We start from the raw sequence: 14,975 nt of genomic DNA, 5'->3' as shown, positions 1-14,975 counted from the left end.
ACTGATGTGTTTGCACTTGGTGTTGCAGGGAACACTAGGGTTGTGAATCAGAAAGAACTTGACTTTTTTCGTGAAGAGCTTCAAAATCGAATGTCGAGTAATTACAATGTCATTTTGAAGGAGAGGAAATTGCCTATGTCACTATTAAATGATCATCAGAAGGTAAATTATTAGCGGTAGAGAATGGAGGAATTAAGTGATGTATGCGGTTTAAGTTGCGATATTTATAAACTTTACTTAATTTTGGTCATTGTTTTATGTGTTTGCAGCAATCAAGAGTTCACCTTTTGGACACTCAGCCATTTGCTGATGCATTTGGATCAAAGGGGAAGAGAAAACGTCCAAAGCTAGTGGTGTCTGATTATGAAGCATTAGTCAAGAGGGCTAGTGGTTCTCAAGGTAAATAGCTCCATTTTGAATATATATTATAAGCGCTTTAGTATATTTTGGACATCGTAGTCAGATTGATCTTTGTTAACAAGTACAGTGTTAGTGCTTTGGTAACTTTACAGTGTTAGTGCTTTGGTAACTTACTTTCTACTGAGCTGGTAAGTAAAACTTTAACTAATTTGTGTGCCAACTTTGTAGATGCATTCGAAGAAAAATGTGGTGGTGTTGATCCGACGGAGGAAAACCAGGATGGATTCAGGGATTTAGTTCGCCATAACATGTTTGAAAAGGGTCAAAGTAAACGTATATGGGGTGAGCTTTACAAAGTCATCGACTCTTCAGATGTCGTTATTCAGGTTGGTATTCATGTTTGAATTGAATGCTTATTTTATAAGTGTTTTGGTCATGGACATATTTCACCACGTGAATTATAATATATGATTGATTTGCGTTTTGTACTTATGTAATTATCTTATTGATTATAGGTATTGGATGCTAGGGATCCACAAGGTACAAGATGCTATCATCTTGAGAAGCATTTGAAAGAACATGCCAAACACAAGCACATGATTTTGTTGTTGAATAAGGTAATAATCATTATCTCTATCTCAAAATTATGAGGTATTTCACACGTTCTGGATATAAGTAGTAATTAACTTTTTTACCCGTTTTTGTGCAGTGTGATTTGACTCCTCCATGGGTCACAAAGGGATGGCTAAGGGTACTTTCTAGGGAATATCCTACTTTAGCATTTCATGCAAGCATTAATAAGTCTTATGGAAAGGTATGCCCTTTTACATAATCAATGTTGAATTTTTGCAAATACCTAAATCTTGGTCTTTGCTTGATATAATTTGTTTGATTGTCCATAGAATTCTCTGATGTCGGTGTTGAGACAATTTTCACGCTTAAAAAGTGACAAGCAAGCAATATCGGTTGGATTTGTTGGCTACCCTAATGTTGGCAAGTCATCAGTAATCAACACACTGCGTACCAAGAATGTAAGTTACATATCTAATGGTGCATGGATGTTACTGTGATGTCTTTCTTGTTATTGATATAGTACTCTTTGAAATATCTATATTATAAACTTGTTAGATATGTCTAGTCTGAATACAATTAAGCTATCTTTGTGCTTAATCTATGTCTCAAGGGTTTACATTATGAACTTGTTAGTATACTGTTTAGCTGACATTTTCTGTGTTATTTTTCTTTTCTTTTATGAAGGTCTGCAAGGTTGCTCCAATACCTGGAGAGACTAAAGTTTGGCAATACATAACACTTACAAAGAAGATATTCTTAATTGATTGCCCTGGTGTTGTTTATGGAAGCAGTGATACAGAAACTGATATCGTCTTGAAGGGTGTGGTATGTGGAACTTTGTTCATGTTTTTTTTAATCTAAATCTTTCTTGCATTAGATGTTACTCAAGTTTTTATATAGGTGTTATACGTGAAACTGTATTATTTTAACTGCCTTCTCTTTGTCTCACGTATTAAATTAACCGTTTTACTTCTCCAGGTACGAGTCACTAATTTGCATGATGCCACAGAGCATATCGGTGAAGTGTTACAACGTGTCAAGAAAGAGCACCTTGCAAGAGCATACAAGATTAAAGAGTGGTATGCCTTGCTTTCTGTAATACATACACATTATAATTAGTATGCTTAGAAGTAGGGAATTCACTTATCTTCTTTACTTGAATTGCTATCTTGCATCTGCTTGATCTCAGTATTTCAGGTGTAATTTTCAAATCGTAACATCACTTTATTCACTTGTGTATAACAGGGAAGATGAGAATGACTTTCTGGTTCAGTTATGCAAGTTATCAGGCAAGCTTCTGAGGGTAAGTTTTCTACTTTGTATTCCATTTGTCACAATGTTTGATTGTACATAAAGTTAGTTTATGCAAAACTTTGAATAGTAAAACTAGCAAATTCTAAGATGGAAAACAAAATGCTACGATGCAGGTCAATCTGTTTTAATATTCTGATCTAAAGAAAAATTACATTTAGAATTCTTGATTCTCATATCTGGTACTTTACGAGTGTCTGTTATCTATCCTGAACAAAATATATATTTTTTTCTATACAAAATACCACTGTTAAAAAAAAAACAAACAGGCTGAGCGGCTAAGTTACTTGAGTACACGTGAAATCTAGAAGTTAAAAACATGTTTGTTTAGCTAATGTTTAAGTCTCCAATTATTTGAGCGAGGCGGGTATCGTTAGCACAGTTTGTAAGCATGAACTATTTATGGGAAAAAAATAGTAGGGACAATTCAAGTCTGTTTTTGGTGATCATGTGTGCATTATATAACAGGGAGGTGAACCTGATTTGATGACTGCTGCGAAGATGGTTTTACACGATTGGCAAAGAGGCAAAATACCGTTCTTTGTCCCACCTCCAAAGCAAGAAGATACACCAGACGAAACCAAAGACTCGAGTGTGACAGAGAAAGACGTGGCGGTCGATGACAACAAAGAATTGGCTGCTAGAAGAAGTATTAAAAACATTGTTTCGTCACAACAGCAGTTAAAGGATGTCCCTATTCAAGAAAATCTTTTCACCAAGAACGAGTTAAAGGGAGATGCAGATGAAGAAGAGGAATCATAGATTTTGGTTTACTTTATTCAAATAGATGATAAGAATTTTGTATGTTATATCTGGTTTTGTACCCTCAAATACTCCGTAACATTTACCGAACATGATGCTGTTTTTTGTAGGCATGTAGGAGCGTTATCATTTTGAAGATTATATCTAAGCAGCCTTTGTCGTTTTTACTTTTCAAGTGTCGTTTTATTAGTCAACAAAGTGGGGAAGTGAATGTAAAATTAGGCCTTGGCCCAATGACCCAAGTACTAGTTATATCTAGTTTGAAAGCAGTTTTGTGACTTGAACAACGCAGACATTTCAACAAATCTTTTTCGAGTATAAAGTAAAAGTGATGTATAATAACAGTGCAAAAAACACGGTGTACCATTTAATAACTGACATGTAAAAGTCACGCTAGTAACAGCTTTGTATAATCCTTACTGACAAAGGGTGCTTGTTAGAAATTTCATAGTTGTTTATGTTAGTAACATGACCATAACGACTTTGGTTTACTGCTCGAGGTGCTAGATTCAACGTAATGGGCGAGAAGGCTGCCATGAAGGTTTTCATTCAACGCAATGGCCGAGAAGGCTTATGAGCAGCCAGGGCTATCACGTGGATGGGTTTGTGTCCTGGAACCGAGGATGACAATGTTATCCTCGCCCAGCTAATACAGTGTTTTTACGCACTAAAATTCTTGTTAAAAAAGGGTTTTTGTGTTACCTTATATGAAAGTTAAAGGTCCAACTGATCGCCGCGTCTGTATTGTAAATATGCAGTTACGCCTAATAATAATAATGGTGTAATGATTATAATAATTCATGTTTTTTGGGTACGTGTTAAGTGATCTGAACTGGAAGATTCTTTTGCTTACACAGATTTTAAGGGTTATTGTAAACGTAGTTCATGGGTTATCATTAAAAAATGATTACCACTACAAACCCATTTATTTATTTCTCCTAGATTATGGTGTTTGTAGTTTATTGGTGATTTGTGTCAATTGAGATTTCTGTCTGTTGAATCTCTTATGGATTCTAGCGAGTGTACTTCATAGATTTTTGTCTTTATATACTGATGCAAGACCAGTTACCTTATTTATATACTTGTTCAATGTATTATTATACATTATTATATGCACTACTATAAGTAACTTCAAATATCTACTACTTTTGATACAACAAATGTTCTTGAATGAATAAAGAAGCCAGTTGGCAAACTTAGGTTGTTTATTCATTCTTAAATCTCGACTCACGAGCTTCTATGAGATGTTTCTTTGAGGATTTAATTAAGGATTTCAACTTATCAAGACATGTTAAGTGGTTACGGGTTTAGTTGATAACACGGGACTAAAATAAGGTGTTTTGAGAAGTGATTTTGAAGTGTTTTCCTAATGTCTTCAATAGATACAAAAGAAGAAGAATCCAGGTCTATAGAATTAACTCCAACATGGTCTGTCGCTACTGTTTTGACTGTTTTTGTTGTTGTCTCTTTGCTTGTGGAGCGATCAATTCATCATTTGAGCAAAGTAAGTCAATTCATCAAGTGAAACATCTACATAATTTTTTTTTTTTTGTGTTTATGAATTTGGTTATAAATAAAAAAATCTCATTACCCATACTAACAATGAGGTCCTATAGGTTGTTACTTAACCAACTATTTTTTCATGTCAGTGGTTGAAGAAAATAAATCGCAAACCATTGCTTGCCGCTTTGGATAAAATCAAAGAAGGTAACGAATTTTTATAAGACTAAATCTTTCACTTTTTTAATGTCATTATCACGAATTGGTTGCTTTTTGCAGAATTGATGCTTCTCGGCTTTATATCATTTTTTCTTGCAACAACCTCTAACGGTTTATCCAGTATTTGCATCCCTTCGAAGCTCTACAATAATGGTGCATTTCATCCATGCACCATGCTCGTTAAAGATCTTGAAGTTGAAAGTAGTAAGCGACGACTTTTAAGTGAAGTTAAGTTAAACATATGTAAAAAAGTGAGTCAATTGTTTGTAAGCATTATAATTTATATGCAACTTTTAGATTTCTTGAATTTTGCACATAATATCATCATTTGTGAATGAATGTACAGGATAATGAGCCTTTTCTAAATGCAAAAGGACTCGAACAACTGCATCGCTTTATATTTGTTATGGCAACTACGCATGTATCTTATAGCTGCTTAACCATGCTTCTGGCAATAGTAAAGGTAACATGGTTTTTCATTTTTCTTTTTCACTTTCTTATTTACTCATGCGACTAATGTATCTTATAGACTGTGTTTCAGTTTGTAAATTTTATCTTCGATATGGTGATCATGTCAGATTCACATATGGAAAAAATGGGAGCATGAAGCTCACATGGATCAGCATGGTGTCCTAACTGGTATCATATAGTTGTAATTCGAGTCGGTTATTGTTCATTTATTTAGCAAAAGTAGAGATTTTAGTGAATAGTATAAGACTATTTTATTATACAGAATTATCAAGAAATGAGATACTGAAGAGACAATCAGCCATTGTTAAATTCCACATGTCAAATCCATTAGTTAGGAATAGCTACTTCACTTGGATGGTAAGTACACAATTTTTTTCTTGCTATCTTTTTCTATTTACATAAGTATCCGTTACAGAGTATTTTATTTATTTATTTATTTTTTTGCGAGTAAAAAGATGATCCATGTGATTTGCAGGTTTGTTTCTTTCGGCAGTTTGGCAGTTCAGTTGTTCGTGCGGATTATCTTACATTACGTGAAGCTTTCCTCTTGGTAGAAAACTTTAAGTAGATGGAAATTAGTAATTTCTTACAAAAAAAAAAAACAAAAAATTATATATCCAAATTTTGGAGCTTTTCAAAAGGTCTGCAACTGCTATATTGACATTTGCTGTTCTTATTGCGCAGAACCATAATCTCACAGAAAATTACGATTTCCACAGCTATATGATTCGATCTTGTTAGAAATTTAGTGTAATTGAGGGATTTAATCTATACTTGTAAATGGGTTAGGAGGTACGGAGTGTACACCCATTAAGTGATAGATTGCCCGGACCCGAAAATGGTTTTCCATTATCACAAATTTGAGTGATTACGGAAGTATTATTCTTGCACTAGGTGGAAATAAAACAAACAACTTTATGAAAAGGATTTAATCTAGATTTCCTTGATTTGGTTGTTGGAAATAAAACAAACAACTTTATATAAAGGATTTGTTTTAGATTTGAAAACGATTTCCTTGATTTGGATGTTTGAAATAAAACAAACAACTTTATGTAAAGGATTTGTTTTAGATTTGAAAACGATTTCCTTGATTTGGATGTTTGAAATAAAACAAACAACTTTATGTAAATGATTTGTTTTAGATTTGAAAACGATTTCCTTGATTAGGATGTTTGAAATAAAACAAACAACTTTATGTAAAGGATTTGTTTTAGATTTGAAAACGAAATTAGTTAGTGAAACATCTCCATCGTGGAATAATACTTGTTTTTGGGTGCCTATAAATAGAGACTATCATTTATGAGAATAAGATATACGAAAAACACCTTAATACTCTTATGCAAAAGAGTTCTTGTTTACTGCCAATAACAAGAACTAATCTCTGTCTTATCCCAAAGTGATATTCGTGTAACCCAGGCAATAAGGGTCGAATAATTACTTTCGGAAAGTGATACCACGATTCAGTGATTTATCCGGCTATCGATTATTTTACCCTACACGAAATCTCAATAAAACCTCCAACAATCGAAAGTAATTATTCGTTATAATCGATGGCGGCTACGATGAAACACATGACGGCGAATTTCTCCAAACTTGATAAGTTTGAGGGAATTGATTTTAGGAGATGGCAAAAGAAGATGCACTTCTTTCTGAGCAGCATGAGTGTGGTGTACGTACTCAGCACACCAATTCCTGAAGATCATGGTGATGATGCCACTATTGAACAAATTCGGAAAAGGTGCAAGTGGGAGAACGATGACTACATCGCTAGAGGTTTAATCCTCAATGGTATGGCTGATTCCCTTTTTGATATTTACCTAAATGTTGAATCTTCTAAAGAACTATGGGACTGTTTAGAAACCAAGTATATGTCTGAGGATGCTTCTAGTAAAAAGTTCCTTGTTAGTAATTTTAATAATTACAAGATGGTCGATTCTAGACCGGTCTTGGAACAATACAATGAGCTCATTCGTATACTTGGTCAATTCACACAACATAAGATGAACATGGATGAGTCTATTCAAGTCTCAAGCATAATTGATAAACTACCTCCATCTTGGAAAGAATTTAAACATTCTTTGAAACATAAGAAGGAGGAGTTAACTCTTGTTGAGTTGGGTAGTCATCTGCGTATTGAGGAATCCCTCAGGTTGCAGGATAATGACAAGCCAAAGAGCAACGAAGTTGCTGGTACGTCTGTTGTCAATATGGTGGAACATAAAAAGTTCACTAGTAATAATGACAAAAAGGGCAAACGTAAACATCGAGGTTATAACAAGGCTAATCCGAACAAGAAGTCTAAATTGACTTGTTGGAAGTGTGGTAAAACTGGACACATAAAAAAGGATTGCAAGGTTATTTTTGGTAATAATAATGCCAAAGGATCTAGCACAAGCGGTTCGGGAAATGGTTTAAACAACCACAACTCGAAAGGTCAGAATATATTTAATAATTCAAATAAGAATTATTATGTTTCATATATATCTGAGGCTTATTTTGTGCAGGATGATGATGTCGCGTGGTGGGTTGACTCGGGAGCCACCACCCATGTATGCAAGGATAGATTTTGGTTCAAGACTTACGAGTCCGTGACTGATGGATCAATTCTTCATATGGGAAATGAGTCAACAGCCTCTGTTCATGGACGTGGAAGTGTGGATTTGTGTTTTAGTTCTGGAAAAACTATTTGTTTGTTTGATGTTTTGCATGTACCACAAATAAGAAAAAATTTAGTTTCCAGTAGTGTGTTAAATTGTTGTGGTTATAAACAAGTGATTGAATCTGATAAGTTTGTTTTGTCAAAACATGGTATGTTTGTTGGTTTTGGTTATTTATGCAATAGAATGTTTAGACTTAACATTAATCACTTGAATGTTAATTTTGCTTTTATATCTACTTCTAGCATAAATAATTCTACACTTTGGCATGCTAGACTAGGACATATACACTTTAAAAGAATGCAAGATATGTCTAAAGATGGATTAATACCGGTTTTTGACATGAACAATGAAAAGTGTAAAACGTGTATGTTAACAAAGATCACTAAGAAACCATTTCAAAATGTACATCGTGATACTGAAATTTTGGAATTAATACATAGTGATTTATGTGATTTGCATGCTACTCCTACTTTAGGAAACAAGAAATATTTTGTGACTTTTATTGATGATGCTTCTAGATTTTGCTATGTTTATTTGTTACATACTAAGGATGAAGCATTAGATAAATTTAAAATATTTAAAACTGAAGTAGAATTACAACAAAAGGCTTTGATTAAAAGACTTAGAACAGATAGGGGAGGTGAATACATTGACCAATCGTATTTCCAATCCGTTGGTATTATCCATGAGACCACAGCTCCTTATACTCCACAACAAAATGGTATATCTGAAAGGAAGAATAGGGTCCTTAAGGAAATGGTTAATTCCATGTTATCCTATTCGGGTTTAAGTGAAGGATTTTGGGGGGAAGCTATGTTAACAGCTTGTTATTTGCTTAATAGAGTTCCTAACAAAAGAAACAAGATTACACCTTATGAACTTTGGAATAAAAGGAAACCTAACTTGAATTATCTTCGTGTATGGGGTTGTAGGGCGGTTGTAAGACTGCCTGATCCCAAAAAGAAAAGTTTAGGTGAAAGAGGTATAGATTGCATTTTTATTGGATATGTTGAACATTCCAAGGCATATAGGTTCTATGTAATAGAGCCTAATGAATTTGTCTCAATCAATTCTGTGATTGATTCAAGGGATGCAATCTTTGATAAAAATCGATTTTCATCTATACCTAGACCAAAGGATATGATTCCAAGTAACAATGGAATCAATAAGGATTGTAATGATGAAGTCTCTGAAAAGGCTGTTGATCAGTCACTTGAGCTTCGGAAAAGCAAAAGAGAAAGGAAACCTAAATCATTCGGACCAGATTTTCAACTATACTTAGTTGAAGGTTCTAGGGATGATGTTTCTACCCAATATTCATATTGTTTCAATGTTGATGATGATCCTAAAACATATGATGAAGCAATGAGGTCTCAGGATGTTGCATTCTGGAAAGAGGCAATTAATGATGAGATGGATTCCATCATGGGCAATAACACTTGGGTGTTAGCTGATCTACCTCCCGGTTGCAAACCTTTGGGTTGCAAATGGATCTTCAAAAAGAAGATGAAGGTGGATGGAACTATTGAAAAGTTCAAGGCAAGGTTAGTCATTCAAGGCTTTAGACAAAAGTCTGGAATTGACTATTTTGATACTTATGCTCCTGTGGCACGTATCACTACCATTAGACTGCTGATTGCTTTGGCTACAATTCACAATCTGGTTATTCACCAGATGGATGTGAAGACAGCATTCTTGAATGGTGATTTGGATGAGGAGGTTTATATGAACCAACCTCAGGGCTTTGTCATGCCAGGAAATGAAAGCAAGGTGTGCAAACTTGTGAAGTCCTTATATGGTTTGAAACAAGCACCTAAGCAATGGCATCAGAAGTTTGATGAAGTAGTTTTATCTAGTGGTTTTAGATTGAACCAAGCAGATAAATGTGTGTATAGCAAATTTGATGATTCTGGTAAAGGAGTTATAATTTGTCTATATGTTGATGACATGTTAATCTTTGGGACTGACCAAAGTCAAGTTGATTTAACAAAAGAATTTTTGTCATCAAAGTTCTCCATGAAAGATATGGGGGAGGCTGACGTTATCCTTGGTATTAGGATCAAACGTGAAAGCAAAGGAATTTCAATTTCTCAATCTCATTATATTGAGAAGGTGTTGAGAAAGTTTAATTGCTTTGAATGTACTCCTGTGAGTACACCTGTTGATCCAAGTGAGAAGCTTATGCCTAACCAAGGTAAAGCTGTATCACAACTTAAGTATTCTCAGGTGATTGGCTGTTTGATGTACGCCATGACATGTACAAGGCCAGATATTGCTTTTGCTGTGGGAAAACTGAGTAGATATACTAGTAATCCTAGTACTCATCACTGGCAAGCAATTAGGCGGGTACTGAAGTATTTAAAGAAAACTATGGCATATAGTTTATCTTACAGTGGATTTCCTTCTGTAATAGAAGGATATTCTGATGCGAGTTGGATAACCAATATTGAAGATCATTCTTCAACGAGTGGTTGGGTGTTCTTGCTTGGGGGAGGTGCTATTTCATGGGCTTCTAAAAAGCAGACATGTATTACCAACTCAACGATGGAATCTGAGTTTGTTGCTTTAGCTGCTGCTGGTAAAGAAGCAGAATGGCTTAGAAACTTGATCCATGAGATACCATTATGGCCTAAACCTATAGCACCCATGTCTATCCATTGTGATAGTGCTGCGACATTGGCAAAAGCTTATAGCCAGATGTACAATGGAAAGTCTAGACACTTAGGTGTCAGACATAGTATGATTCGTGAACTCATCATGAATGGGGTGATTTCTATAGTGTTCGTAAGGTCACAACAGAATTTAGCTGATCACTTGACGAAGGGATTGGCAAGAGACTTGGTTGACAAGTCTGCTGTGGGGATGGGTTTAAAGTCCACATAAATTTCTAATTATAAGATACCCAATTCCCTTCTGATGAAAATTAGAAGTTGAATTCAATGCGGAAGGCTTATATTTAGAAATTTGGAGTACATAAATTTTATATCATCCCAAAGTAAGGTATGTACTCGGACCTGCTGAAGGTCAGGTTGAAGTCTAGCTTCTTAATAGTTCATTTGAAAAAGTGCAAGAGCAGGTGCATGACTGAAGTGAACTACCTATGTGAATGTGAAGTTTTGCCGCTTCAACAAAGCTTGGACTTTTAGCTTTGGATACATTCATGAAAGGATATGGACACATGGCTTGTAAAGTGTCAGGATAGCTTTAGAGTAAATGAAAACTTATGTGTATGTTATTTTCAGTTATTCAAAATGGGTTGAAGGGTTCAATTCTTAGAACACCCTGATTCTCGAATATTTGGAATGTGTAATGTACTAAGGTGAAAATTCAATCTTCAAGATATTTTCATTTATGCATGAGTTTTTGTTTTAATTTGTTTAATTCTCATGAAACGAATTGCACTAAATTGGGGAGGATTGTTAGAAATTTAGTGTAATTGAGGGATTTAATCTATACTTGTAAATGGGTTAGGAGGTACGGAGTGTACACCCATTAAGTGATAGATTGCCCGGACCCGAAAATGGTTTTCCATTATCACAAATTTGAGTGATTACGGAAGTATTATTCTTGCACTAGGTGGAAATAAAACAAACAACTTTATGAAAAGGATTTAATCTAGATTTCCTTGATTTGGTTGTTGGAAATAAAACAAACAACTTTATATAAAGGATTTGTTTTAGATTTGAAAACGATTTCCTTGATTTGGATGTTTGAAATAAAACAAACAACTTTATGTAAAGGATTTGTTTTAGATTTGAAAACGATTTCCTTGATTTGGATGTTTGAAATAAAACAAACAACTTTATGTAAATGATTTGTTTTAGATTTGAAAACGATTTCCTTGATTAGGATGTTTGAAATAAAACAAACAACTTTATGTAAAGGATTTGTTTTAGATTTGAAAACGAAATTAGTTAGTGAAACATCTCCATCGTGGAATAATACTTGTTTTTGGGTGCCTATAAATAGAGACTATCATTTATGAGAATAAGATATACGAAAAACACCTTAATACTCTTATGCAAAAGAGTTCTTGTTTACTGCCAATAACAAGAACTAATCTCTGTCTTATCCCAAAGTGATATTCGTGTAACCCAGGCAATAAGGGTCGAATAATTACTTTCGGAAAGTGATACCACGATTCAGTGATTTATCCGGCTATCGATTATTTTACCCTACACGAAATCTCAATAAAACCTCCAACAGATCTATGGAAGAAGAATTTCAAAGTATAGTTGGGTTGAGGTAAAAATAAACTCTTTCTCATATTATATGGATGTTATGGCTGTATTGTCATTTGGATTAATGCGAGAACTGTAAAGTTAGAAAATGTGAAAGTATATTTCGGTTTCAAGATCGTTAGTCTTGTGTGAAAATTTCTGAAACTTATGTTATTGTTTGCAGTGTCCCACTTTGGGGATTTGTTGTGGCTTTTATGCTATTTAATGTGGAAGGTATCTAACAATATGTGAAAGTATATTTCGGTTTCATGAAGCTTGAAACGCATTCCAATTATTTATTTCTTGTTTCTGTCACGAAAACTTAATATGGGAATTTTGAATCTTTTTTGTTTTGCAGGATCAAATCTTTATTTCTGGATCGCATTAGTTCCTATTGCTGTAAGTAATCATCGCATAGTTGCACCTCACTTGGCTAAAATTTTTAACGTATCCGGTCTGACCCGCCCAAATTGCCAACTCTAATATTCTCCAGTTTTTGTTCAGCTTGTTCTAGTGTTAGGAGCAAAACTGCAACATGTTATAGCTACTTTGGCACTCGAGAGTGCCGGAATTACTGGATATTTTATGGAAGCTAGGTTAAAGCCCAGAGATGAGCTTTTTTGGTTTAAGAAACCAGAGCTAGTGTTGGCATTAATCCATTATGTTCTTTTTCAGGTGAACCGTGTTCTATCGCTATAAAAAGATTAAACTTTATTTATTTTTTGTTACTTTACTCTTTCATAGATTTTGCCCACTGGTAAATATCAGGTTCGGATGTCATATTTGCATAGGTTGAGTTAGCCTAAACTAGTACAGAAGATTGCTACATATAACCAATACTTTCATTATTGTTTCAGAATGCATTCGAGCTGGCTTCCTTATTTTGGTTCTGGGTAATTTATATTTTATTTGATTATCCTTTTTCTAAAATTTTTTACTAACTCAATAAAAGTGTACATATTTAATTATCTTCATGGTTTGTTTATTGTTAATCATTAATTAATATGCGCCACTTTGATCAAAACTGCCGAAATATGCTTATACAAAATAATCTGACTTGGCATAAGGAAATTTTAGAGTGATATAAACTTTGTTTCCTTTTTGGAACAAATGTTTAAATGTGTTTATTAAGTTTGTGTTACGTTTCTTGCAGTGGCAATTTGGATATCATTCTTGTTTTTTAAAGCATCATACGCTGGTATATATACGGCTGATTTTAGGGTACATTCATAAACTCATAAAGTACTAAAAGTTATATACTTCTAAATAGGATTTGTAATTGTATACCTGCTTTAGTTCATGATCCATCTGAATTAAAATTTAGGTTTGCTGGACAGTTCCTGTGCAGTTATAGCACTTTACCACTATATGCCTTGGTGACACAGGTATGTTTCAGTACAAACTACAAAGTTAATGTTGGGAGAGTCACATGACCTAAATATTTTAGAAAATGGCCCGAATTCACTACCTCATATATAAATGGGTCAAAATTGCTACCTTAAGTGACTAGTAACACAACAGTTTAGTGTGTCAAACATGATCTCAAAAGTTGTATAAGTTCAAGAATAATACAAAATTTATGTATAAAAAATAAACCATTCATTAGTAAATGGGTCGAAATTGTCACCTTTATACGATATTGTAGCCTGAAGTTAATATCATATTATTTTTCAGATGGGCACAAATTACAAGGCTGCATTGATTCCAAAGAGAATAAGAGAGACGATCCAAGGATGGAGAAAGGAAGTTAAAAGGAGGAGAAAGTTGGGCGTATACGACGATTCAACTATTCAAACCGAAGAATTTGACGACCAAAATCTCGATAGTCCTCGATGTGGGACCACACCTAAAACGGTTCTACAAGTTGAATTACAACCACCTTGTGTTGTTAACGGTCAACCGCTCTTTCAAACATCTTCACTTTCACCAGCCCATTTACAAGAAATTGTTACAGAATCATTCCTATTACCCACCCAAAAATGAAATTGAATACTCTGTTAATTTGACTTAGATGTAACTTGCAGTTAAATCTCACATACACTTCTATTTTACATATATACAGTAGAAAAAGGTTGAAAATTTCTTAGTTGGTATATTTCTCAAAATGTTGTTTAGGCATATTGTAGTATATTTAGTACTTGAGACTTCAATATTCTTGCATGCATTACATATTACATAATATATATGTGAAATGAGTCTTTATTAAGGATAGAAATTAGAGTAGTGCAAGATCAGATCCTATCCTATGTCTCAAATTCTATTATATCATTATCCTGTGAGGGGAGAAGTTTGTGTACTTTCGACTCAGAGCTAACGACCGAGTTAGAACTCGGTGGCATATTATTATGATCCACATGACAATGTTGTTTCTTTATGGGTCCTCCATCTTTCATATTATCAAGAAGGTGTCCCATATTCCCATTCATCGAGGTGTGTTCTTGTCCGTTTATGGATCCTTCGTTTTCCATTTTGTTAAGTGGTTCCGCCAAATTAACGTTCGTTAGCGGGCTTTCATGTCCATTCATGGATCTTTCATCTTCCATTTCATTAACCTCATTCATTGGTAGTGAGTTTTGTGTGTCAACTGAACTTCCTGGACATTGACCACCTTCAGTAGGGGAACATATCGGTTCGGGCTGGGGAGGATAGAATGGTTCGGGTTGTGGTGGAAAGGCTGGTACTGGCCAGGGTGGATAAGTTGGTACGGGTTGGGGTGGATAGTTCGGTTCCGGTTGTGGAGAATAGGCCGGCTTACATCCGGGCTGAACCTGTGGTGGAGAAGCTGGTTGACACTCAGTGCAAGGCTCTGGCGGATACTGTGGTACGGGTTGAGGTGGATACTGTGGTTCGGGCTGAACCTGGGGTGGAGAAGCTGGTTGACACCCAGTGCAAGGCTCTG

General features: G+C 34.7%; 1 protein-coding gene and 1 pseudogene across 1 annotated transcript in view; both read left to right on the top strand.

Annotated features, from left to right (window-relative positions):
* LOC139891116 (nuclear/nucleolar GTPase 2) overlaps positions 1–3,175 on the top strand; it is a 3,764-nt gene extending 589 nt beyond the window's left edge. The window contains exons 2-11 of the mRNA XM_071874045.1: positions 29–162; positions 270–399; positions 589–746; positions 876–977; positions 1,070–1,174; positions 1,263–1,391; positions 1,618–1,758; positions 1,912–2,012; positions 2,179–2,236; positions 2,713–3,175. Coding sequence (XP_071730146.1) covers positions 29–162; positions 270–399; positions 589–746; positions 876–977; positions 1,070–1,174; positions 1,263–1,391; positions 1,618–1,758; positions 1,912–2,012; positions 2,179–2,236; positions 2,713–3,006 — 1,352 coding nt within the window. The 3' untranslated portion in view covers positions 3,007–3,175. The remainder of the gene's footprint in view (positions 1–28; positions 163–269; positions 400–588; positions 747–875; positions 978–1,069; positions 1,175–1,262; positions 1,392–1,617; positions 1,759–1,911; positions 2,013–2,178; positions 2,237–2,712) is intronic.
* A 1,200-nt stretch (positions 3,176–4,375) lies between these two features.
* Positions 4,376–14,061, top strand: LOC139891115 (MLO-like protein 14; annotated as a pseudogene).
* Positions 14,062–14,975: the final 914 nt, after the last annotated feature.

This window comes from Rutidosis leptorrhynchoides, chromosome 2 (genome assembly GCF_046630445.1).
Source record: "Rutidosis leptorrhynchoides isolate AG116_Rl617_1_P2 chromosome 2, CSIRO_AGI_Rlap_v1, whole genome shotgun sequence".
In the NCBI taxonomy this organism is placed as follows: domain Eukaryota; kingdom Viridiplantae; phylum Streptophyta; class Magnoliopsida; order Asterales; family Asteraceae; genus Rutidosis; species Rutidosis leptorrhynchoides.
The sequence above is the reverse complement of the archived record's forward strand: the minus strand, read 5'-3'. Positions and strand labels throughout refer to the sequence as shown.